We start from the raw sequence: 25,925 nt of genomic DNA on the forward strand, positions 1-25,925 counted from the left end.
AACTAGGGCTCGGTCCTGGTAGGGAACTGAGAGACACATGGAATCGCACCACAGAGCTACCCCAGGGGCTTTTACACACCAGCTCCCGTCAGTCACAGGAGGGCAGCTCCTGGAGGGAGCGTGACCAGCTCTCCCACTTTAACCAGGACTGTAAGTTTGTGGTCTGGGAAACCCCTGCATCCCAGGCTGGATGGCAGGCCACACTGTCTGGAGGGCATTAATTCCCAGCCCTCAGCCGGTCACACCCTGCGCAGAGCAGGCTCAGGGCCCAGAGCCCGAAGATGCAGATGCTGGCAATTCAGAGCTACCATGTGCCCAAGGGCATAAGGTTGGGACACCCGGTCCCATTTAGAGGTGAGAGAAGTGAAGCTCAGAGAGGCAAACTAATCTGCTCAGCGTCACACAGTGGCAAGGGGCCTGTGGGCAGGGGGTTCAAACCCAGGTCTGTCTGATGCCAAAGCCCATGCCAACCACCAGGGCCCATACTCCTCCCTCCACAAGGGCAGCCACGAGACAAGGGCTAGAGGAGCTGCGAGTATCGTGGGAGCCCAGCTAGTCCAGTGACTGGAGACAAACATCCACAGGCAGACAGGTAACATCCAAGCGTTTGGGGGTGGGTGTTAGACAATTAAGAGGTATGGTCTTCGGCCAAAAGGAGAGTATGGCAGCCTTTAAAGGGGGCAGCAGCTACTCAGCTCAGGAGGATTCCTGCCACGTGGGAATGAAGGCCCCATGTTACTAAACCATCCAATGTTTCAAAGGAAGTGGGATTTCATGAGAAATCTCCAGAGTATTAAATGTGGTCTGAGAATTTTCTAAAACACATTTTGAACCAACCTTATATGGACCAAAGAGGGCGCATCAGTCCCTGGCTACCCGGTTACGGCACTGAACTCGTTCTGTGGTGCGTCCACTCACCCCAGTAGGTAAATTTAGGGCTAGTATTGATCTCTTTCCTCAACAGGGGTCCCTACAGAAATGGGGGCTGCCTTGGTGTGCATTTAGCACACATATCCACCTGCTTTGCGCTCTAATCGTTTTTTGTCTTTCTTTCTGGCCACATTTTCCCACTCGTGTCTCCACGGCTGACATCCAGCTCACAGGTCCCAGAACAGCCACACTGGCTGTTCACAGGTCACTGAGTAAATAGCTGATGGCTGCAGTCCCCCTGTTAACCTCTGGGCCCTGATCGCCAACCCCTTCTCCAGGACCCCCGAAAACTCCAGGGTTAACTCCTGGCCCAGCAGAGGCCTCAGCTGGCCCTGTGGCTTCCTTCTCATTCTTCAGGGCCCAAGCTGGACCATTATCATCCCTTTATCTCTCCCCTCTCCCATTCTGTCTCTCCTCCACCTCGACTTTCTTTTCCGAATTATGCAACCATCTTGAATCCTACTTGATTCAAGGATAAAACATTACCAACAGTAGCGTGCTGATAAATGTTTAACAACCAGCTCTCAGGGAATAGGGAGGAGTCCTGATTTGTAGCATTTGCTGATTCCCTTGATGTAAATACTCCTACGCTGGCCAATTTCAAGCTACCAACATGGATGAATGTGGAGCTAGCAAGAGATATGCAGTAACTCATCATTATGTAGTATTTACTAGGTAGATGCAAAAAACCTCAAGAGCTCAGATAATAGTACAATGTAAAATAATTATGAAGTGATGAGTTCAGAGTATTATTACCTTTGTTTCTAATATAACTTATTATATTGTGAGTTTATGTAATTTAAATTTTAATAACGCCTGTGTTTCACAGCCAGGTCATAAAATTCCTGAAATTCTTGTGAGCCTATATGAGCTCGTTCCAGCACACCAATGGATGAATGAACTCAGAGGCAGAAAAATAACAAAAATGGGTGCTTGGTGATCAAAAGACAAGGACTAGGGGGAAAGTCACCGTCCATCCTCAGGTGGACAGTTCCGGCGTCTCAATTCACCTCAAATCCCCTACCTCCACTGCTTCCCACCCCCGCCCCGCCTGGACCCACTTACCTGCAGCAGGAAGTCGAAGAGTGCCAGGCGTGCCCACTCAGTGCGGTGGATGCCCAGGCATGCGGCCTGGCCCGGCTGGCTGCAGTCACGTGCCAGCAGGGCCTGGTACTGCAGCCAGCCCAAGGCCAGCGAGTTCTGGTCGTCATCTGGATCACCCAGGTGCTGCACGTCGGGTGCCCACCAGATGACGGGCCTTGCGCCACCGTCCGTGTAGCGGTAGGGCAGCAGGGGGCTGTGGAAGCGCCTGGCCACGGCAGGTAGGCTCCGGCGCAGCCCCAGCACACGGTCCACGTGGAAGGACAGGACCTCAGACAGGTCCCCAGGCCTCTTGATCAGGCCACAGAGCCCCTGGGAGCAGAGGTGGCTGAGCCCCGGAGACAGGTCCTGAAGGGCACCCTTGGCGGAGAAGCCAACCTGCAGCACCTGCCCGTGGCCAGGGACCCTGGCTTTGCCCACCACCTGCCCCTGCGCCAGCAGCTGGAGGGTCTGTACATCCTGCTCTGTGAGCCACGGGGGCACCTGTTCGCTGGTCCTCAAGCCACTCGACAGCCTGGGGGTCTCAGCGTCACACCACACAGATCCTTGCAGCTCCCCAACAGAGCCAGGCCACTGACGAGCCCCCGTGGCCGGGGAGGGACCCCCTGCTTGTCGTCCACCAGTCAAGGCTCTGTTCCTCAGTCCTGGCAGATCCCCGCCTTCTGCTGGATGAGGCCGGAGGGTCGGTCCAGCAGTAGCTCTCCAAGTCTGTAATGCTGCCATGTTGTGCCCTGCGAGGGGGCCATCTGGGGTGCCCGTCTCGCTCTGTGCCTCCCAGAGGGGACCACTGTGCCAGGGGAGGTCCAGGTCTTTGGTTCCTGGACCCCTGACCTCATCTGCCCTCAGGAGCACCAGATGCCGGGTACTGAGTCTCAGATCTCCTGGAGGTGCCAAAGTAATGCCCCTCTTGACCCTCCCTGGACGCCTGCTGTCCATGCCTGGGGACTGCCTGCTGCTGTCCACGCTCCCTCCGTGGCCTTGCTCCTCAGCACACACCAGGATGGAGCTCCCAGGCAAGGCCCAGCCTCTCCGGAACCTCAGGTTTCTTGCCCGCCGCCTCCAGCCGGAGCTCAGAGCCTGCCTGCTCTGGGGGACAGGGGCACCAGTTACCTGCTGGGGCTCCACGGGACCAGGGTCTGGGCTGGCGGCTGGGTGCTGTGGAGGGAAGCGGGTGACAGCCACCACAGACAGAGCCATTAAGAGGCAGAATGCCGTCACCAACCGCCTCTTGCCACGCAGCTTTCTCCAGAGCCAAGATGCCTGGGGGATGGGGTAGAAAAAAAAGCTTGAGACCTGCGAAAACATCAGCCCTAACCCACAAGACAACAGGACGGTGGATGAAGGAACATCGTGGGTGAACGAAGAGGGGAAAGAGCAGAGCCAGGTGGAGTAACGCCTAGCTGTCCTCGAGAGGCCCGGGAGCCAGCTGCGCTCCTGCCTCAAAGCTCAGCCTGCTCTGTCCCCAGGACAGCCCTGGCCGATGCCTGCAGGCAGACTAGGCTTCTCCTCTCTGAGTAAACTGCCATGATGACTCTAGTCAGCAAACGCACTGAGAGCCTTTCCCCATCTTCCCCCACCACCAAGTGCGGGCCCCTGTCGTTTCGTCTCCACGTGATCCCACTCTGCGGACCTGCAGTCGTCTCCCACAAACACGCTCTTCCCTTTTCTGCGGCACACGGCCGCCCAGCTACAGATGACCTTGCCCGGCCTCCCTAGCAGCCAAGTGTGACCCTGGGACTAAGTCCTTGCCTATGGCCCAAAGCAGCCAAAAGGAGGCTGGCTGCCCCGGCTTTCCCCTCTCTGGGCACACAGGTGTGGCAGTGGCAGCTCCACACGTCTTGGCAAGGACACACCCTGGGGCAGTGAGTTTTCAGCACGTGATCTCTGCACCAGCAGCATAAGCATCACCCGGAAACTTGTGGGAAATGCAAATTTGCAGGTCCTACCCCGGAACCACTAGATCAGAAACAGGGGCGCAGCAACCTGTGTTTTAACAAGTTCTCCGGGTGATTCTGCTGCTTGGGCACCGTGGAGCCACCAGAAGGAAGGAACTTGGGAGCTTGCGTGACCCCATGGGAGCAGAACTGGCAAGAGCTGTTTAAGCCACTGTATTTTGGAGCCCCCCTAACTGTGAGCCTGAGGCGCCATCTCCACCCCCTCCAACACCCCAGCAGCTACATCCGTCCAGGCACCCTGACCCCTGACCAAAGCTGATGGGGCCATCCTGGACCCTGATCTACACTGGTCCAAATCGCTCCTCAGCCCCAACCTTGCCCCGGGAACAAAGGCTTGTGACGAGTCAGCAAGGTTGGCTTGCTCTGCTCGTGCACTTGAGATCAGGGGCACGTGGCTGCCCAGCTAACGATGACAGCAGCGGCCGTATGCTATTGAGAGCCAGTCTGCAGGGAGAGAGAAGAAACAGCTGCAAACCAGAAACCCAAACAGGAGGGAGCACCTGCCCAGCTTCCTGAAGCTTCTGGTTCCAGTCCTGACCTGGCCCAGCTCTCTGTTCTTCTTTCACTGGGTGGATTTAGCCCATTTCCATCACTTGAGATTCCATACACGTTTAGTCTTTGTTCTGTCATAATATCTTATGGTATTTTTTTGTATTTATAATTTTTGAAGTCCTCCACTATGTTTTCAGTTATGTTTACTTTGCTTTTGGGGTGTATATTTCTTATAACATTTAGGAAATTTTGATCTGGGTCCTAATGATTACCTTTATGATTATATGCCCTTAAATGTCTAGTTCTTTAAACAGTAGCTCTTAAATCCGAGTAAGAATAATCATATGATTATTTCCTTTCCCCCCATTCCCTACCATTTTTTTGCTATTCAATTTTAATCACTAGTATTATCTTTTTTAATGTTTGCCGTTGTACAATTTAAAATGCTTACGTTTCTACTATATTTTGTCAGCTTTAAATGATATTCTTTGGTCCCCAGCTATTATTCACAAACAGCATGTTTGTTCTTTCTCCCACTTTTCCCTCATTCACCTTCCAAAGTTTTCTATTTGTGTCATTTCTATATTGTTAGGATATAAAACATGTCCCTTCTACTCTATTACTCCAATACTTACACTTGTTCGGTCTTAGTTCTTCAGTTAAATATATTCTTTGCATACGCCTGTCCCCTTTTGCCCTAGTTTTCCATTATTTCTTGGTTGACTGAAGTTAAAACTCCATAATTTTCTCAAGAAGTACTCATGGGTATAATAGTCTCTGGGTTCTTGCATGTTCAAAACTATTTTTCTATAGCATTCATACCTGAAAGAAGGTTTGGCAAGATATAAAATACTGCTCACAGTTTCTTTCTTGGAATAGCTTGTAGGTTCTGCTCCACAGTTTTCTAACATCAAATGATGCTGTGGAGAAATCTAAGATTAGACTGGCTTTTTACCCTGCCTAGGAGCCCTAAGAATTCTTTCCTTTCCTTCCCTTTTTTTTTTTTTTTTCATTTTTTCCCCAGCTTTACTGAGGTATAATTGACAAATAAAATTGTGTATATTTAAATTATTAAACATGATGATTTATGTATAGATTGTGAAATGATTACCACAATCAAGTTAGTTAACTCATTCATCACCTCACATAGAACTTTTTGTGTGTGTAGTGAGAATGTTTAAGATATACTCTCTTTGCAAATTTCAAGTATACAATACTAGCTAGTCACCATGCTGTACATTAGATCCTCAGATCTTATTCGTTTTATAGCTGAAAGTTTTTTGTTTTTTTTTTTTAGATTCTACATACAAGTGATACTATACAGTATTTGTCTTTCTCTGTCTGGATTATTTCAGTTAGTATAATGTCCTCCAGGTTTATCCATGTTGTTGCAAATGGCAGATTTTCTTCTTTTTTATGGCTGAGTAATACTGCATTGTATACACGTATGCATTTTCTGTATCCATTCATCCATCGAAGGACATGTAGGTTATTTCCATGTCTTGGCTATTGGGCATAAAGCTGCAATGAACATGGGAGTGCAGACATCTCTTCAAGATTTCTTTTGCTTCAGATAAATCCTCAGAAGGGCTCCTCCAATTTCTGTTTGGGGTTCCAGGGGCCCCCTCTCTATAGAGTATGCTTTTTGTACCCTCTGTTATGTTCCCCTGGGCCCCCAACTGATTCCAGCTGTCCCTACAGTGGACAATCCCTCTGTACACTGCCAGCTTCCCACCTCAAGCCCCGGAACTATTCCCTGCTTTCTTGCCCACTCTCAGGGAGGCACAGAGGAAATTAACACCTTTGGGGACAACCCTCAACACATAGGTGACAAAAGTCAGTGGGTAAATGCCCAGCCTCCGTCCTTCAAAGGGACCACTCTGAGAAGTATCCTATATGATGCCACAGGATATGCCCAGTGGGACTGAGCCTCTTTTCTATAAAACAGATGATCTTTGTCTCCCCCTAAGACACCTTTAGCTGATGATCCTTTTGAGGTGAGAGTCTAAATTTTTGTCTTTATTAGATATATTTTAATATGATCTTTATTACTATTTCACACACACACATACGTGTAATACATGCATAGATAAGCACTGTGAAAAACCCAGATAACACAGTTGGTCCTCCATAATCATGGGTTCCACATCCCCAGATTCAACCAACTGCAGACCCCATTATTGATGTTAACTTTTCAATTGTATATGAGTTATTATCTCCTTTAATCCTCACAACAACGTAGGGAAATGGGAATTATTCAATTTCCTGTTTTACTGATGAGAAAACTGAAAGGTCCAGAGTGCTAATTTGCCCAGAGTCACACAGCTGGCAAGAATACCAGTATTTTTAATTAAAACTAAAAGTAGAAATGGCCATGGACAAAGAATCTGTTTGGTTTTGTTTTTTCCTTCTACAATAAAAAGAAAACTATGTTTTCAAGTTGGATTCACAATCTGGACTCTCAAAGTTCTGGATACCACTAGGGAAAAATAAATCATCTTTTAAAAATGTTTCAAGAAGACAGACTGTTTTGATCCTTCTCTAGGCCTCACTTGGCTTCAGACAACCTGGGGAAAGTTGGCAATTGTGCAGTTGTGCAGAGAAAAAGGTTCGAAACGGCCACGAGCAGATGTCCCTGTAGGGCCACACAAGCAAAGCTTTTGGGAAAAGAAAAGCTGCTTTGATTGAACTGTAAAAACATCCTCTGAAGAGAAATATTCAGCTGAATAATAAAGAGCACTTTAGAGAAAGTAGTAAAGGGAATGATGCATGATGTACTAGAAAGTTTGCTGGTGGAGCCCAACTGACCCCACTGCTACACACCGGCCAGTGGAACCCGCCCCCAATTCTCCCATCCAAAACACACGCACGGTCTCTTGCGACGCTGGTGGCAGTAGGGAAAGGAGAATGGTGTCTGGTTCTACAGTTTGCTCTGTTTCTCCTCCCTCCTCAAATCTCACCTCCCACCCTTTCACCAAGACTCCCCCCCTTAACTTCTCAGAGAAGATGCCCACTGGACCAGTAGTCACATCCACTCACGGCTGCAGAGGAAGCGGGGTGAAAAAGAGAGTAGCCAGAAAAACTTTGGGGAAGACACATTTGAGTTCTAGATTAGCTTGTGCCCTTCTGGGTTGAGTTACAATGGGTGAGATACACAACCACTCTGCCCATTTCCTCAGTTATAAAATGGGCGAGAATGAGATAATTCCTCCCTCCAGAGACTGGCATGAGAAAAAAATGAGTCAAAATATAGAAAGGACCCACTACATAGTTTGGTACATTTACATGGTGGGATCAGGGTTTCTGTCCCCACTTTCCGAACCCCCTCTGATTTCTGGGATCTGAAAATTTTCCACCACCACCCCTTCCTGAGTTTTGGCATATTGCAATTGGGACACTTGGAAGTACAGCTCAAGGCAGAGCCAGAAAGAGAAACTCTTTCATCATAAAGCCACAGGCATAAATTAGGAGGAGGCCACCTGGGCAGTGAGAAGGGTCTTGCCCTGCAGAGGCTCCATCCAAAGATAATCCAGGATGGAACAGGAAGGAATCACTTGGCTTAAAAGTATATGGGAGGGCTTCCCTGGTGGCGCAGTGGTTAAGAATCTGCCTGCCAATGCAGGGGACACGGGTTCAAGCCCTAGTCCGGGAAGATCCCACATGCCGCGGAGCAACTAAGCCCACGTGCCACAACTACTGAGCCTGCGCTCTACAGCCCTTGAGCCACAACTACTGAGCCCGCATGCCACAAGTACTGAAGTCTGCACACTTAGAGCCCATGCTCCGCAACAAGAGAAGCCACTGCAATGAGAAGCCCGTGCACCGCAACAAAGAGTAGCCCCCACTCGCTGCAACTAGAGAAAGCCCGTGCGCAGCAACAAGATCCAATGCAGCCAAAAATAAATAAATTAAAAAAATTTTTAAAAGTATATGGGAAGTTGAGGAGAGAAAGGGTGGGAACCAAGAAGGACGCATGCACAAGGCCTAAAAGGAAAAGACTGAGATTTTGGCTTCCCTAATAACTGTAGGAAGGGGACCCAGGAGAGTAGTAAAGAGCCCGGTCCACTGAGAAGCTGTGGGCTGTGCTGGGCTGGACACAGGAGCCGCCACCAAACTCCCCATCATCGCCTCCCTCCATACAGGGTGCAGGCAGCTCTTAAACATGACGTGAAAGACAGTGTCACTTTTGGAATCATGTGGACCATTTCTTTAAAGTCTCTATTGAATTTGTTACAATACTGCTTCTGGGTTTTGTTTTGGTCACGAGGCATGTGGGATCTTAGCTCCCTGACCAGGGTTCGAACCTGCACCCCTTGCATTGGAAGGAGAAGTCTTAACCACTGGACCGCCAGGGAAGTCCCCACTGATGGAATCATTTGTTCACTATTCCTTCCTCCTCACCCTGCCATGGCTGCACTGAAGATGGAATACACTTCCTCACCCACTGTCTTTGACGTCGGTCGTGTGACTTGCTTTTGCCAATGGAATATAAGTGGACAAAACACAGGCCACGTCCTACTGGAGGCTTTGACTGTGCTTGTGTGGTGTTTGCCACCTTGCAAACTTGTCTTCCAACATGACAGGAGCATGTCCCAGGCAAGGCACCTGGAGCAGACCTGAACCCAGTCCCCAGCCTGGACCTAACCCAGCCACCCACTACTGGGCCCAGCATACCCACAGCCCTGGAACCAAGATCAGGGTGTATATTGTTGTAAATCATTGTGATTGTGGGGCTGTTTGCTATGCAGCATGATCACAGCAAACCCTAACTAATACAGATCCTTTGGTGATTTCTTTTGGGCTCAATGTGTGCCCTTTGTCAGAAAACAGTAAGGCAGTTTAGTAATGTAGTGCCCTTCCCTTGCCTAATAAGGGCATAGTGGTGTCACTACAGATGCATGACAGACTCTGACGACGATGATGGTGCAACCTGGTCACGGACACATCCCGTGAACCAGTTTCCCCCATGAGATGGGCAGATGGCATGGAGGATGCCTTCTGTCAAATGAAAACCAGAGCGGTCTTTTGAGAAGAACTTTTTGGAAAAATTCCAACATACACTGGTGGCCTTTGTACAGACACAGTTTGAGAAACTAGAACATTTAGAGAAAAGGGCTCGATTACAGTTAGTACTGTAACCACCAGCAGGAGACTTTTTCTTATTTCTAAAGGGCCACAGGAAAAGGAAAGCTCTTCTTCTTTGGGAAAATTAGTCAGGACTTGGCCTCACTTTGGGGCACCAGCTCTCCCTTTCCCAGACTACCTCCCAGAATGCCCTGCTGTAAACTCTGACATCCCAGGCTCATCAGATATGACTTTCACCAGATGCTGCACAGGAACGAGCTGGCAGGGACAGAGGCAAACCCATCTTTTCTCAACTCCCAGATATCAAAAAAAGACAACGAAAACCTGGTCCTCCACTGAACTGCCTTGGCAGGTAGGGTAACATGCAGGGCAGGGAAGGTGGGGAGAATACAGAGATCGCATGTTCCTCTCCCCATCACAACAGACAGAATCACAAAGCACTTGTACAGTGTTTCTTGGTGGGAGTTTCCTGGGTGGGAGAAGGGGCAGAGGAAAGCCACATGGGGGGGTGTGTGTGTGCGTGTGTGTGCATAATAAGAATCAAGTTTGGCTCTAGTTCTGGAGTCATCACTAAGGTGTGACAGCCCCTTCTGTTCCATCCCCCGACCTCTGCCCTCTACTTAGCAGCCCCCACTGGCTGATCACTGATTTATCACTACTCAGACTCTGGGTGAGACTGGCAGAGATTTTGCAATTTGGAGTTTCTGTTCCATTTTTTAAAGACCAGTTAAATAATTTTCATAACAAAACCATGGCTCGGGTGAGAGGGAATACGTAAGCATATTTTCAGAGGGCTGGATTAAAACCACATGTTGGTCCTGTGAGTAACACTGCAGGCTAGACCTGCTCAAAGTCTGCTTCTCTTGGGTGAACCCAGAATCAGGCCCTAGGCAGGGGGAGCTGGGCTGGCCCAAGACTCTGGGGGCAAAGGCGACAGGCACAGCCAGTCGGACCCTCCAGGCACAAGGCGTCCCTCTCTCAGTCAGATCTCTGGGTCCTGGGAGGCCAGAATTGTTCGTGCTACTGTGGGCAGAACCCCAGGCTGCCTGTCTCCTAGGCCACCACCCAGCCAGGCCCCTTGCTCAGCCCATTGGAGAGCTGTGATTTTCCTTCCACATCAGCAACTTCAAGACAAGAAAGGAACTTTTGCCCCTGTAATTTCTGGTCCAGCCAATCTCTAGGCAGGGGAAACCCAAAGGAATGATAATTAACATTTATTCAGTGTTCACTATGAGCCCGAGACTATTTGAAGAACTTTACTTCTATTAATTCATTTAATCTGTATGCCAGTCTTACAAGGTAGATATGAGGATTACTAACCCATTTTACAGGTAAGGAATACAAGGCATAGAGAAATGAGGCAACCCAAACTTCACAGAGGACAGCGTCATGACATGAACCCAGGCCATCTGGCTCCAGAGCCAGTGACCTAATAACTGGGTCACTCTAGAAAGGGGCTGCTACCCACAGCCCCTGCTCCAGCCCTGATTCCAGAGGACTGCACTGGGTCTCAGGGGTGGGCCCTGCTCTCAAAGGTTTAGCTCTTTGGGATTGGTCAGTTCATCTGTAAAATGAAGCTTGAGTGAGATCAATGGTAGGTGACAGCCTTTTTGCACTGGGACAAGTTGAGGGAAAATAAAATGTTTTCAGGCTACATTTATTCTTCTTTAAAAATGAAAATAATTTATTGTGTTTCATGCTCTACTTTATTACATAGAAGAATATCAGTGAGAAAATGCCACCATTTGACCCACTCAACTCTGGGCGTACTTGAGAGGTAACATTAGAAGCGGGTTTCTAATAATCTGTTACCCTCAAATTAAACCTAGGGCTTGACTCAAAACCACGCAGGTTCTATGTCTCCTGCTCCGTCCAAAAGAAGATGGTGCCCAAGTTCCTTCCAGCTCAAGCACTCTCAAGACTGTAGCCAGGAAACTGAACATATCTGACATATACAGACATTCCTCCAAAGAAGACATACAGATGGCTAAAAAGCACATGAAAAGATGCTCAACATCACTAATCAGTATTAGAAAAATGCAGATCAAAACTCACACCTATCAGAATGGCCATCATCAAAAAGTCTACAAACGATGCTAGAGAGGGTGTGGTGAAAAGGAAACCCTCTTACACTGTTGGTGGGAATGTAAATTGGTACAGCCACTATGGAGAACAATATGGAGGTTCCTTAAAAGACTAAACACAAAGCTACCATATGATCCTGCAATCCCACTCCTGGGCATATATCCGCAGAAAAGTGTAACTCAGAAAGATACATGCACCCCAATGTTCACTGCAGCACTATTTACAATAGCCAAGACATGGAAGCAACCTAAATGTCCATTGACAGAGGAATGGATAAAGAAGATGTGGTACTTATATACAGTGGAATACTACTCAGCCATAGAAAAGAATGAAATAATGCCATTTGCAGCAACACAGATGGACCTAGAGATGATCATACTAAGCGAAGTAAGTCAGACAGAGAAAGACAAATATCATATGATATCACTTATATGTGGAATCTAAAGAAATTATACAAATGAACTTATTTACAAAACAGAAATAGACTCATAGACATAGAAAACAAACTTACAGTTACCAAAGGGGGAAGGGGTGGGAGGAGGAATAAATTAGGAGTTTGGGATTAACAGATAACACTACTACATTTAAAATAGATAAACAATGAGAAACTATATTCAATATCTTGTAATAACCTATAACAGAAAAGAATCTGAAAAAGTATATACAGATACACATATATATATATATATAAAACTGAATCACTTTGCTGTACACCTGAAACTAACACAACAGTGTAAGCAACTATACCTCAATTTTTTTAAAAAAATGAAAATCTCTTTTCATTACCTCTTCACCTTTCCTTAATCTGCCCAAGTAAATGCTCTCCTTGGCACACCTGAAATAAAGCATTTTGAACACATAAAGGCACTACAGGTATTCGGCCTTGGGGGATATATGGCAGAGACGGGGTCTAAAGGTTCATGATGGGGGATAAATTGAAGCTCTCCTAAGGCTCAGATCTGAATCTCATTCACCCCAAGCAAATGAGTCCATGGCTCTCTGCCCAGGTTCTGCCGCTTAGCTTCCACAGCATAACTTCAGGCACATAGTAACCTTGTGATGTGATGGAAACTTCCTGGTTGAACAATGGCAATAGCTAGTGCTAGAGATAGAAAGGAAGACCAAATGAGGTCTCAGAAAGTGATGGTTCTCATTCCGGGGAAAGAAAAGAAACAGTGGGGAGAGCCCCAGAAAATACAAGCTCTAAAAACAATAAAGAGAAGAATGTTACATTTCAAGACAGCAGACATCTATGAGCCAAATGAATTCACCACACCCTCATGAAAACACGAAAAGCAATTCAAGAAATTGTTTCAGCAAAGGGTTCAGCCAAAATAAAACTTATTTTTCAAGAACTTTAACAGAAATTGAAATTTCAACTCTTTCCACCCACTTGGCTGCATTTTATTTAGGACATAAGGGGCTGTAAGGTGTTTTCAGATTTGGGGATTTAAGAAAGCCTAGGGGACTTCCCCGGTGGCGCAGTGGTTAAGAATCCGCCTGCCAGGGCTTCCCTGGTGGTGCAGTGGTTGAGAGTCCGCCTGCCGATGCAGGGGACACAGGTTTGTGCCCTGGTCCAGGAAGATCCCACGTGCGCGGAGCGGCTAGGCCCGTGAGCCATGGCCGCTGAGCCTGCGCGTCCGGAGCCTGTGCTCCGCAACGGGAGAGGCCACCAACAGTGAGAGGCCCACGAACCCAAAAAAAAAAAAAAAAGAATCCGCCTGCCAACGCAGGGGACACGGGTTTGAGCCCTGGTCTGGGAAGATCCCACATGCCGCGAAGCAACTAAGCCCATGCGCCACAGCTACTGAGCCTGTGCTCTAGAGCCCGCGAGCCACAACTATTGAGCCCGTGTGCCACAACTACTGAAGCCCGCGCACCTAGAGCCCATGTTCTGCATGAGAACCCACTGCAATGAGAAGCTCCCGCACTGCAATGACAAGTAGCCCCCACTTGCTGCAACTAGAGAAAGCCTGTGCGCAGCAATGAAGACCCAACGCAGCCAAAAATAAATAAATAAATTTATAAAAACTTAAAAAAAAGAAAGCCTAGGAAGTGGCCCTTGCAAGCATTAGAGCTCTACTGGAGGACACCGCCCGTCAGGAGGGAGGCTCTGGCTGGGTAACACCTGAGCATGGGTTTGCCTTTTCAGTCTCCATCGTTCACTGTAGTGATTTCTGTCAGTGGCAATTGAGCTGTTATCTACAACTGCCTGGAAACCAACACGTGACTAGAGCACCATGAAGTAGAGGACACTGGGAGAGCCATGTGATGTCAGGCACTTCTGAGACCCTCACGGCACAAGTGTGGGGATTCAAGGTACCTAGGGCAGGAGGCAGGCAACTTCCTCCAAAGGGACAGTGCAGGGCTGAGGCAAGGAAAAGTGTTGCTCCCCAAATTCTGCTACATCACAATCTTACCCTGTTATACTGCGTACCCCAACAGGGCAGGCACTGGATCAGGAAACAGGGACATGAGCATGAGGAAGGTTTGGCTCCGCCCTTAAGCAACTCACTGTCTCATTGTAAAAATGTGAATGATACAATCATTTGCCCCAAACCTGTTTTGGCCACCCCAAAGCCCCCCACAAAACTGGCCTTGCCTACATCCAGGGCATCTATCTTCCTAAGGTTGAAGGGGTGCAGATGGCAGAGTATGGAAAGCCAGGGAGCAGAGCTGGGTGCCACTCCCCAAGGACTCCACCACAGTCAGATAACATCTCACATTTGTTTAGTGTTTTTCACTATATGGCTAGAAGGATGTTGTTTCCAGACATTCTCACAACAACCCTGGAAGGGAAGAAGGAATTCTCACCATGCCCATTTTACAGATGAAGGAATTGAGGCTCAGAGAGACCTAGCCATTTGCGCAAGCTGGCACACCAACTAAATAGAAGAGCTGGGATTCCAACTCAGGTCTTCAGCCTCCAGAGACCAACTGCTTTCCTGCACACAGGAGCCAGGCCTGGGGATTTGGGAACACACGCGGGAAGCATTAGCTAAGGCCCTTGGGTGCTCATCCAGAAGCATTTTCTTTTTTTTTTTTTTAACATCTTTATTGGAGTATAATTGCTTTACAATGTTGTGTTAGTTGCTGCTGTATAACAAAGTGAATCAGCTATACATATACATATATCCCCATATCCCCTCCCTCTTGCGTCTCCCTCCCACCCTCCCTATCCCATCCCTCTAGGTGGTCACAAAGCACCAAGCTGATCTCCCTGTGCTATGCAGCTGCTTCCCACTAGCAATTTTACATTTGGTAGTGTATGTATGTCCATGCCACTCTCTCACTTCGTCCCAGCTTACCCTTCCCCCTCCCCATGTCCTCAAGTCCATTCTCTACATCTGCATCTTTATTCCTGTCCTGTCCCTAGGTTCATCAGAACCATTTTTGTTTTTAGATTCCATATATATATGTTAGCATACGGTATTTGTTTTTCTCTCAGAAGCATTTCTGATGCTCCCAGCTGACATGGGGGAGCCAGTGCCAGCAAAAGGCTTTAGAAGACCTGAGAAATTCCTACGTCTGTCTCTTCATTACATGAGCTGGGAACCTGATACCAGCCGAGACACGGGAGATGATGGGCTTCATTATCCTTCAGTAAATACTTAACCAAACATCCACTTCAGAAAGGCAGAATCCTAAAGGACACCCTGGAGGACACACATGAGCTAGACTCTCTAGGTCCAAACCCCAGCTCCACCACTACTGAGTGTGTCATATAACATCAGTTTTCTCACCTGGAAAATGGGTATGATAATGGTACCGACCTCAAAGAATTGTGGGGAGGATTCAATTAATTTTAATAAAGTGCTAAGAACAGGACACTGCATGTATTTTTATCGTGATTACTCAGCACTATTATTTAATCCCAGGATTATTAAATCCCTGCAGAGCTTTGCGACTCCAGTACCTTCTTTAGGTTACTATCCTGTGCCTCACTCTCTCCAACTGTGAACAGCTGGTAATGGTTAAGTCACAGCGCTCTGAGGACTGGTGAGTCATGGTTGAGAGGAAGGCGCATTGGGAAGTCTCAGGAACTGATGCTAAGATATATCCTCAGAGCCACCATTTGCTCAAGTGACCAAAAGAGCAGCCACTGACTCCAGCTTGGCCAGCCCAGTGCCCCAAACTTCTGGACATCGGCTGTGGAGCCCCAGAGAGGGTTAAATACTCTTGGAGAGAAGCTTCCCAGCAGGAGAGCAGGGCTCAGCCATGAAATGCCTTGAAGATTAGCCCTTGGGAGGGGTAAAACAAAGCTACCCTTGGAACCTGAGCAAGTTTATCAGATGGGCAGTATGTGGGCTGAAGGGGAAATAAAGGGACCCTCCTGTGGGAGGGCTCATGGGGCATTTCCTGACAACCGTGGGGCATAGAACTCCTTCCAGCAGGAGGCCTGGGGCTCAAAAGGACTAGGGAGGAACTGGGCAGCCATGTCTAGGGGCACAGATGGAACCGTCTTGGAGGCACGGAGGTCCTCCCTCCAGGAAACTCCATGACGTCGGCTGTAGCCAGCATTGTGGAACACCTCCTGTGCCAGGCTCCATGCCAGGTACTTGACTCACAACAGCTCATTTACTGCCTGCAACCTCCCTCTAGGGAAGGCATCACTGTTCACATCAGGCATTGAGGAAACTGAGGCACAGGGAGCTCGCGTCTCGTCCTCACAGCCTCATAGCTAAGTGGCAGAGGTGGGATTCAAACCTGGGTCTGGCTGACTTCATCAGTGTATTAACTAGAATTCTGTCCCTGCTATTACAGAAGCCTCAAAGAACAAGAGTTGTTTCCCTCCCTGCCACCCTTCTGCAAGCAAGCAAGCAAACCTGGAAAGCTGGCCTCATCCTGCCCCAAGAGAGAATAAAAAGCCTTTGTTTTCAAAAGCCAAGGCTTCTAGAGGTGAATTAAGCTAGGCTTTCTGTCTGATATTGGGTTACCTAGGTGAGGGCTCGACTGGAGCCAAACAATTCAATTTAGAAAAAGCAATGCTGGTGTTCATCTAAAACTGGTGGATGAAATACATGCCATTCCTCTCTGCCCTCCTGAAACCTCATAAAAATGACAGTAAAGGGCTCTTATTTTTAAGGGACAAACCCACAAGGATAAAGAGAACTGGGCAGGAGGCAATGGAAGCAAAATTCAGGACGCTAGAAAATAGGTGAGTGAATGGCAATGGACTTAGCAGACCACGAAGGCTGGATTCTAAACAGGAAGGCGGAAGGGTAAGACTCACCACGATTTACCCTGCAGAAGCCACCCCAACATGTCCAGAGGTGCCACCAAGTACCTCCAGAGGAGGGGGTGAAGGTGAGTCAAAAACAAGAGGGCTGCTTGCAAGTCTACTTAAGAAGAAGCTAGCATGCTGCTTGGCCAGATAACGCACCCCTGCACCTGGCTAAGGACCTGGAGAGAGAAAGCCAGGGAATCTGTATACTGGGGAGCATCCGGCACAACTGAGGGCAGGGAACTACACTGCCCTAGAGTAGAGAAGAGAAGCTTTAAGAAAGCATTTACACACTGAACATTGAAATATTGCAGGGCCTCCCCCACCCCAAGTAGCCAAGAAAATGGCTGAAAAGAAGACCCAAGTAGTAGTGAACACAATTATTTGCATCCCACCACCACACACACACATTCACACATTTGCATTTTGATGGGTCAGCCCTAGTGATGGCCTGGCTTGTCCCCATAGTCATGGAGTCAGTTTGTTGCTGCAGCCATCCAACGCCAAAGCTTCCACAGCGGTGGCTACTTGAGGCTCTTTCAGCCACCACTAGGCACATCCTGACAGCCTAACCACAGTTGCTATGCCTCTCACCTGCCCCTCCCCTGGCCCCCATGACTAGCAGGTGGGTGGTACCCACGACTACACAACCTGGAAGCACAGCGAAATTCAGGTCGAGTGGAGCAAACCTTTGATCACTGGGAGAATGAACCCAGTGGATAAATTCAAGTGGTCCTGAATTCAATTTGTGCAGCATCTCGGTAGGGCCGTAAGATCCTGCAGCCCATTACACTTAGCAGCGGCCAGCTTAAAAACGGATCCTCTTAACATCTCTCCCTGCGTCTCTGTGTGTTCCTTGAGCTTGCACTCACTCTCCAACAAAACAATAGCACACAAACTTTCTGCCTCAGGCTCAGCTACTGGAAACCCAGGTGAAGACAAACCAAGACACATCATCATTGTGAAAGTTCAGAACACTGGGGGAAATACCCTACAAGTTTCCAGAGAGAAAGAAAACAACTGAAACAGGTTTTATACAAAGTAATCAAGAATAAGAAAGGCTTTGGCCTCACTACTGCGACATGGAAGGCTAGAGCACAACTGAGCAAATCCTTCAAAATCTGACAGAAAATGATTTCTGGCTTAGAGTTTTATATTCTGCCTTAGAATTTTATACTCAGCCAAACTGTCAATCCCACTGTGAGGGTAAAATAAGAGCAGTTTCAGACATACAATGTTTCCTAATGGTTTACTCCTCAGCATCAGATCACTTGGACCAATGCAGCTGTCAACACAAACACAAAGGCAAGCATAAAATTTGCAGTGCGATGGGGTTCCAGCTGACGGGAGAGTTAGATTCTAATAGAGCAAATTAGGCAAAACTGAAGTCTAAATCAAAACTACCCTTGAAAATCCCTTAAGAAAGAAAGAAATTTATACACATCTAGTTTTCCTCCAACCTTAGAACAGAGGCTGAGTCTTTTGTCTCAAACAAATAAAACCACAGAGTTGGGAAATTCCAGTAGCACACTCAGCCTCTGAGACCATGTGTCTTGAGAAACACTTGGACCATCTACCAAGAGATTCTGGGGGAGGGAGGTCTGAATGCAGACCCACTTAGCTCCATTCACATTTGGAAGAAGACTAGCAATAATTAACACCAGATTTCTAATCAGCAGAGTTTCCATGTTGTGCAGTTTCTGGTAATAAGAAGAATCCAAAAAGGAGAGGGGGGTGTGTGTGACCTTGAAAAAGGTCAGGGAGCTGCCTCAAGGGCAGCTGGGGGCCTTGAGGAAACACAACCTCAGGTGGGAAAAAGGGTGCCTGAGGAGAGGGGCAGCAGCCTGCAGGATAAGAGAAAGAAGTGAGCCTAGGTTCCAGTTGACAGGAAGCCTCTCTAGCCTGCAGAAATTCTTTCTCCAAAGCAAGCCTGACTGCCCTCTCACTGGTCATGTAAATTTTTAAAAGTAATGTTGCCCCAGACACCCCCCAATGCCAGCTCTCTGATGACAACCCAAGGGGCCCACCTTCACCCTTACCTACGTTGTTTCCCTAATTTCTCACTGAAGCTCCTGGCAAAATCAGGTGTTTCTGGAAGTCAGGAGCTGTCGCCCCCGCCCCACCTTGAATCTCAGCTCTCCTCTTTGAAAGGGATAAAGTCAGTCGATGTTTCCCCCATCTGCAGCTTTGTATTCATGAATAAACAAGCAAACATGCCAGAGCCCTGGTCAGACAGAGTTCTGCCAAGGTGAAGATCTGGTGCTGGGTGTTCCCAACACTGGAGCATCTGGGATGTGTGTCCGGTGGACACACCGGGGGAGGGGCAGAGGTGGAAAAAGGGAAGAGGAACCAAGGAGAGAGCTCTCCTAGGCAGGAAAATGTGGCTGAACTCCATCTCCCTCCTGGGACAGGCATCCGCTGGGTACCTCATCAGTGTATGACAAAAGAATGAGATTTTTCCCCATCTGCAAGAAAATGTAAAATGTAGTTAGGGAGGTGTGTCCAGGGCAAGACTCTAAAAGGCAAAACTAGCAAGGAGGAGAAATTAGTCTTCAGTGTCCTCTATGCCCCCATTCTATCCCCAAATACATCGAAAATGAAATTGTCCATAACCTCAGCCACTTGTTAGATGATTATACAGTTCATCTCTTGGGAGTAGCACTCTAAAACAAGTGTAAGAAGGATAGTGTTTATAAAGTATTAATTCCTGTTTGCATTCCTGAGACCCTGAGCTGCATCTTATCCATCTATCTGGGAATGATATAGAAGAATGTTACAAAAAGGTACAAGGAGTTAGACCTTCTAACTTCTGACATGCAAAACAGAATTATGTGGAAATACACAGACTTGTAGATGAGGCTGTTGTCTTGAAAGACAATTTCCCAGATTCCTTCACCTCTCCTTAGCATCAAGTACCAAGCCTGGAGAATCTGGTTAATTTGGCCCAGGGGCCACCAGTTTGAGACCCCTGGTTTATACGCTCTCTAAGTTCCTTCTACTTCCGAGATTCTGCAGCTCCCTGTGTTTCCACAGACTCAAAAAAGAACTCGATTGAAGAGCTGTAAACCTAACTCTGGAAATTATTTGTTAAATACCTAATTACTACTGATTTGGGAATTTGAAGTCACATTGGTCCCACAGGACCCCTAGGAGAGCACAGCCCAAGCCTGACCTCGCAGGGCCAGCTGATGAGGGGGGAGTAACTCATGATCCTCAAAGCAGAGGCTGGATGACTCCTATGGTAAACTGAATAAGGGCTCCCAAAGACATCCAGGACCTAATGCCTGGGACGCGTGAAAGTTACTTTATGTGCAAAGAGGGACTTTGCCGATGTGATTAAATTAAGGATCTTGAGACGGGGAAATTATCCTGGATTACTTGGGTGAGCCCTAAATGTAATGACAAGTGTCTTTATAAGAGGGAGGCGAAAGAAGACTTGACTACAGAAGAGGTAAAGGCAGTATGATGATGGAAGCAGAGATTGGAGTGGTTCCATTTGAAGATAGAAGATGGGGCCACAAGCCAAGGAATACAGGTGGCTACTAGAAGCTGGAAAAGACAAGGAAAAGGATTCTACCCTAGAGCCTCTAGAAGGAAGCATCCCTGCTAACACCTTAACCTCAGCCCAGTGAAACTGATTTCGGACTTCTGACCAGAACTGTAAGAGAACAAATTTGTGTTGTTTTAGCCCACGAAGTCTATGGTAATTTATGACAGCATCAAGGGGAAACTAATACAGTCCCTACCCTGGCTGCTGCAGGGATGGGCCACACAGTCTTTAAGATGTCTTCCCACCGCAGGGGCACAGCTGCCAGGTCTCTGCTCCAGGACAGAGTGACCTACTTGTCATCAGAAAGACAAACAGCCTCTTGGGGGTTGTGCACACTCTCCAGGGAGCCCCCTGCCCTCAGGCTTAGTGAGGACGGCCCACAGCCCACTGAGCAAGGGGGTATAGGCTGAGCAAGGGACTGAACACCCACATCCAAATGTCCCCGGGGGCCCCACTCAGTCCCTGACCTCAGGACCAACCCCCAGGGCAAATCTGCTCACCACGACCTTCCCCCAGTCCCCAAGCTGTTTGGCAAGCTTCATCTCTGGTCCCAGAGGGATGCAGCAGCTCCCCAGGCTCACCTACCACCACCAGCCCCTTAATGACACATAGGTTCAGAGGCAGGCTGCCTGAATGTTGATTCCAGCTCCACTGCATCCTGGCTGTGTGAACTTGGGCCTCCATTTCCTCACCTGTACTGTGGCGATAAGAATGGCACGTCCCTCATAGGGTGGACCATTCACTAGCTCATTGAGCAGATATTCCTGAGCCAAGCACTGCTCCAGGCAGAAGTGAAACATCATGAAAACAGACAAAAGTCACTCCCCTTATGATGGTGACATTCTGGTGGGGAAAAAAATGTGACTTGTCACTCATAAAAATAAGATCACTCCACCAAGTACTGTGAAAGTTATATGAGCTGTTGTAGGTAAAACATGCAAAACAGAACCTGAAATATAGTTATGTTTACTCATAACTGATCATAATTTTCTAGCAGGACCCATGGGGTTACCTCCATGGCAGGGTTCCTGGCACCTGCGCTCACAACACATGCCCATCATGTGGGCCTGCGAACCCCCAACTCCCGAGATGGGAGGGGGCTAAACGACATGTCCTTTCTCTCCCCCTCCCTGCCAACTGGTTGCTCTGCTCCAATCTCTACGCTGATTATATGCTGGGGCTTTTCCAGCCCCGCTGGCTGCCGCAAGAGCCCTCTCCATACCCATAACTGAATTACCATTTTGTTCCAGCTCACAAGAGCACTAGTGTGGGAACACCGCAGGCCTGATGGAATATTTGAGACCCTGCCATTTGTTGGAAATTTTCTCTGGCTGCCTTGGTATTAACAGCCATACATTTTGGTCTCAGGCCTGGGAGTGGGGATTGAGGCTGAAAAACTAAAGTTTCTCTCTGGGCCATTCTGTGCCAGCCTTCCAGAGATTTCTACTCTCTGGCTGCTCAGAGGCCAGGACACAGCCCCAGAGAAGAGTTGGTGGGTGGGGGGAGCAGGTCTGTTTCCTACATACACACTTCCCCCCAATTCCAACCAAACCCGTGACAACACGCGGCTGAGCCAATGAGGGACACTAAGGGGAAAATCCACCTCACTCTTTGCCTTAAATCCATCCCAGTCACAGCAGGTCATATGGACTTCTCCAGAATAAGGCCTAGAGGAGGGTTTGTAAACTGGGATCCTTGGGCCAAGTCTGGCCTGCAGATGTGTTTTGTTTGGCTTGAAATGTTTTGAATAAATTCGAGCCAAAGTTGAAAAACCAGGATATTTCCCACAAAAATCCAGATTTCCGGCTTCCTCTGAAAAGGGGGAAGTTCTAGCCACAACTTGGGCCCACCTTCTCATATGGCCGGAGTCAAGTATGGCTCCCTCTCTCAATGATATGCTCTTCTGCCATTCACCACAGGCTCCACCACTCCCTATTGTCTGTCTCCCAAGAGAAGGAAGGACAGTTGCCTTTGGAATCTCACTTGCTTTATTGTTTTTCATAGGAGATAAACACTTCTCTGACCACAGCTCAAGACAATTTGAGAAAACAAAACATAGATTGTTTTTTTCTTCATTATACCCAGCCCACTTCTTTCACTTATGCCAGCAGCCCAGGCTCCATAAGCACTTCAGTTTATACTTCTTGGTCCAGAGCTGCACTGTCCAATATGAGAGCCATGAGCCACATGTAACTATTTACATTAAATTAATTAAAATTAAAAATTTCCATTCCTGGTTGTTCTAACCACATTTCAAGTACTCAACAGTCACCTGGGAGTAGTGGCCACCGTGGTGGACAGCGCAGAGGAGAACATTTCCATTATCTCAGAAAGTCGTACTAGGCTGGACTCTGGGGAGATTTAAATATAAGATGTGGAGGCTACCATCCAGTGAAGATACCTGTTGAGTTCTACGTCTGTGCCACATTGGGAGCTCTGGGGAGAGCTGCTGCCTTCCAGCGGCTCACTATCTAACTAGGGAGAAAGCCATAGCCAGCGACAAGAGATGACAGGAAGTACCCCCTGGTGTCACAGTGACCCTCTCAGAGCCAGAGAAGGGGAGCAGGTCTCTGTTTTCATGATACAAAGAAAATGCTCTGCTTGCCCATTGCATGCCCTCTCGGCCCAGTCCAGGCAGTCTCCTCAGAGGCTTCCAGAGACTGGGACTCTCTCAGCCCCGTCATGGTGATGCTGCTTTGATGTCTGGCGTAAGTGTTAGAGGCTCCCCAAGCAAAACACACAAGGAGAGTCAAACTCCGACACACCCCACTGCCTGTGTCTCCTGCCCTCATGCCCCTCGAGGCTGTCCTCTGTCCTCTCCATGAATCCAGATCTCGCCCACTCCCAGGGCTCCTACTCCAGCCACTGCCCCTCCCTCCCCTATGTCTAAACAAGACACTCCTGGGACCCAGACCCTCAGGGTAATGCTCTACACAAGAAACTAATTTCCAAGAATATTTACTTTCAACAGAAAATTTCCATAGATGCTACCAAAAGAAAACAGCTGCATCTAAGTGTGAGAATTTTCAGGTTGATCAAGTGGAAAAAGACTCAGATTTCTGGTTGTAGGGCCCACCTTAAAGTCCTTCATACTTATGAACTGCATGACTCAGCAATTACAGCATCATTGATCTCTAAGTTACTTTATTTATTGCTCTCTAAAATGGATCTAATGATACCAGCCTTAACACTTGAAGGATTAAAGACTCAATGAGATAATGGATAAGAAAGCTACAAAGCCCAACACAAGTATTTGTTGTTATTAGCTCTAAGGGGGAATGATCTTCCCTCAGCCAGCACAGAGGCCAGCACTCACTAGAAGTTTGTTGAAGATTATTTTTTAATGATCCCGGAGTAGAAGGTGAGGAAAGACATTTTTAGACAAAGAGGACTCTTGGCATATTCCAAGATCAGATCACCCAGACAAACATCTACACAGAAGCAGGACTTCTGAATCTTTTTAGTACCAAAGACTACTTCAGCCGCCTGGTAAAGACATGGCTCTTTCTCAGGATGCTTTTTTTTTTTTTTTTTAATGTATAAATAAAAGGCATAGGGTTACAAAGGCAATCAATTATACTGAAACACAGTCATCAAAATCTTCCAAAAAACAAATTTGTGATATAATAATGCATGTGCTTCTTTATTAACCCATTAAATAATGAGATTTGTCAGCACATCTAATAACCAATGCACTTTCAAAGTAGTGAGGAGTAAAGACTATATTTCAAAGGATCTGGTTCTACTCTCATGTTGTAAACTCTCTGATTCCTCTTGGTGACAAAGTCACAGGTCTTGCTAAGGCTACTGTGGTCAGTGCCTACATTCATTATTAAAGAAATGCTGAATTTCTGTTAGAGATTAGAGAAAATAAAGATGGAACTTTTCTTCATCCAAGTTTAGGGCTCCTCTGAATTCTAGGCATGGATCCCGGTCAAGAATCCTTGACCTGGTACCATCTGACTCTGCCTTTCTCTAGTTCACCGTTATAGGGATAGATCCATATGGCTTATATAAAGGCAGGCCCTTTATAGCACATATTTCCCTAATTCCCCCACTCCAGAATCTCTTCTGCATGGGAGCTAGGGTCCAAGGATACCCCCCAACTCCTGCTCCCCTGATGCACTGAAGGATCCTACTAACAGTCCTAGTGGCCCAGGCCTTGCTGCATCTTCTATCTGTTGTCTAGGGACAAGGTAACCACAGCTCCCATTAACTGAGCACTTACTATGTGCTGATGACTACTGTATGAGGTGCTTTATGCTCATTACAGGTCGAACACACAACCCCACAAGGAGGCAGTGTTATCTTAGAGGAAACAGAGGCCAAGAGGTTAAAGGTTCACTGACTTGCCCCAGGTGATAAGCAGGGTTTGAATTCAATTCTGATTACATCTTACCTCTGAATCCTTCATGCTTTAAAACCATACCAAGTAAGGTATTGTGACAATTACAGTTTAAGCCCAGTCACCCTGGGCCGCTGCCCAGGAGATGGGTGAATGTGAACAAGGACCAGGAGCCTTTCCTGACACCCAGAGAAGTGGCTGAACAGGGTGGCATTGCCCAGCCCTCCCTATGCCCTTCCCAAAGGGAAATGAGGGGATTTAAACTAGAGTTTCAAGAGAGAATGTTCTGAAAGGAAGGAATACAATAGCATCTTTGTATTTGCAACAGGATCTCTAGGGCATCAGGCGAAGTGGGGAGAGCAGGGGGGAGGAGGGTGAGACAGAACTGTAGGAGCTGACTCGGACTGGGGCCTGCAGACAGTGGCTGGGTGTGAGGGGAGGCCGGGAGGGAGTACTGTCCAGGAGGCCACCGCTGCCGGTGGCCAGTTCCCCAGCCGGGAACCAGGTCCCCCAACAGGTACACACTGAGCTTCTGTGTGAACAGACAACAGAGCCACTTTGTCCTGGAGAAAGAGGCCTGTGTGCCCTGCCCCCACTCTCCTCCCAGCACAGGGATGGGCATCCAAATGGCCTATTCACTGGCCATCCCAGCCTCAAACTGGCTGCAGCCTCCACCTCCACTGGGCCCAGGCATCCCAGGCAGCACAACCCAAAGCCCTCATCCCAGCCCGGGCACAGCGTGAGTCCGTTACTCCCCCCGCCTCTTCCATCCACCTGGCTGGAAACCAGTTATCACATTATCACTGGGGCTGGAGTTCCTTCATTTCCTTTGGAGAAAAGGATGAAGGGGGTTACGGATCCTGTACTTTCTGAAATTATGACCTTCTAAGGTTACAGGTTTAACTGTATGTGGGTCTTCCCTTCCCACCTCAAATAAGACCCCAAGCATTTAAAAGTACTAAAGCCAAGTTTTAAATCATGGCCAGAATGAAGAAGAAAGGCACGGCCTCTGCCTTTAGTTTACAGTCCAGATGAGAACATGACCATACACAACACTGCTGCACTAAGTACTAAGGCTGTAGAAATTACTGAGAGCGGTGTGAGTTGCCTGTGTGTGTATATGAAGGAAACTTGGAATGGAGGATTGGACTTTCATGG

The 25,925-nt window shown here is 47.9% G+C and overlaps 1 protein-coding gene across 5 annotated transcripts in view; it reads right to left on the reverse strand.

Annotated features, from left to right (window-relative positions):
• Positions 1-25,925, reverse strand: part of GASK1A (golgi associated kinase 1A) — a 94,211-nt gene that overhangs the window by 29,099 nt on the left and 39,187 nt on the right. For 2 of the 5 annotated variants that reach the window (XM_027088340.1, XM_027088339.1), the window contains exons 7-8: positions 5,114-5,300; positions 1,996-3,291 (exon numbers count right to left, since the gene is read on the reverse strand). In XM_027088340.1, the coding sequence (XP_026944141.1) occupies positions 1,996-3,228 (1,233 nt within the window). In that variant the 5' untranslated portion in view covers positions 3,229-3,291; positions 5,114-5,300. Of the gene's footprint in view, positions 1-1,995; positions 3,923-5,113; positions 5,301-25,925 lie in introns of those variants that run through there. The other 3 variants (XR_003429038.1, XM_027088337.1, XM_027088338.1) reach the window with 2 other exon arrangements.

Source organism: Aethalodelphis obliquidens, unplaced genomic scaffold (assembly GCF_003676395.1).
Source record: "Aethalodelphis obliquidens isolate GAN/ISIS:26980383/991018 unplaced genomic scaffold, ASM367639v1 scaffold62, whole genome shotgun sequence".
Lineage (NCBI taxonomy): Eukaryota > Metazoa > Chordata > Mammalia > Artiodactyla > Delphinidae > Aethalodelphis > Aethalodelphis obliquidens.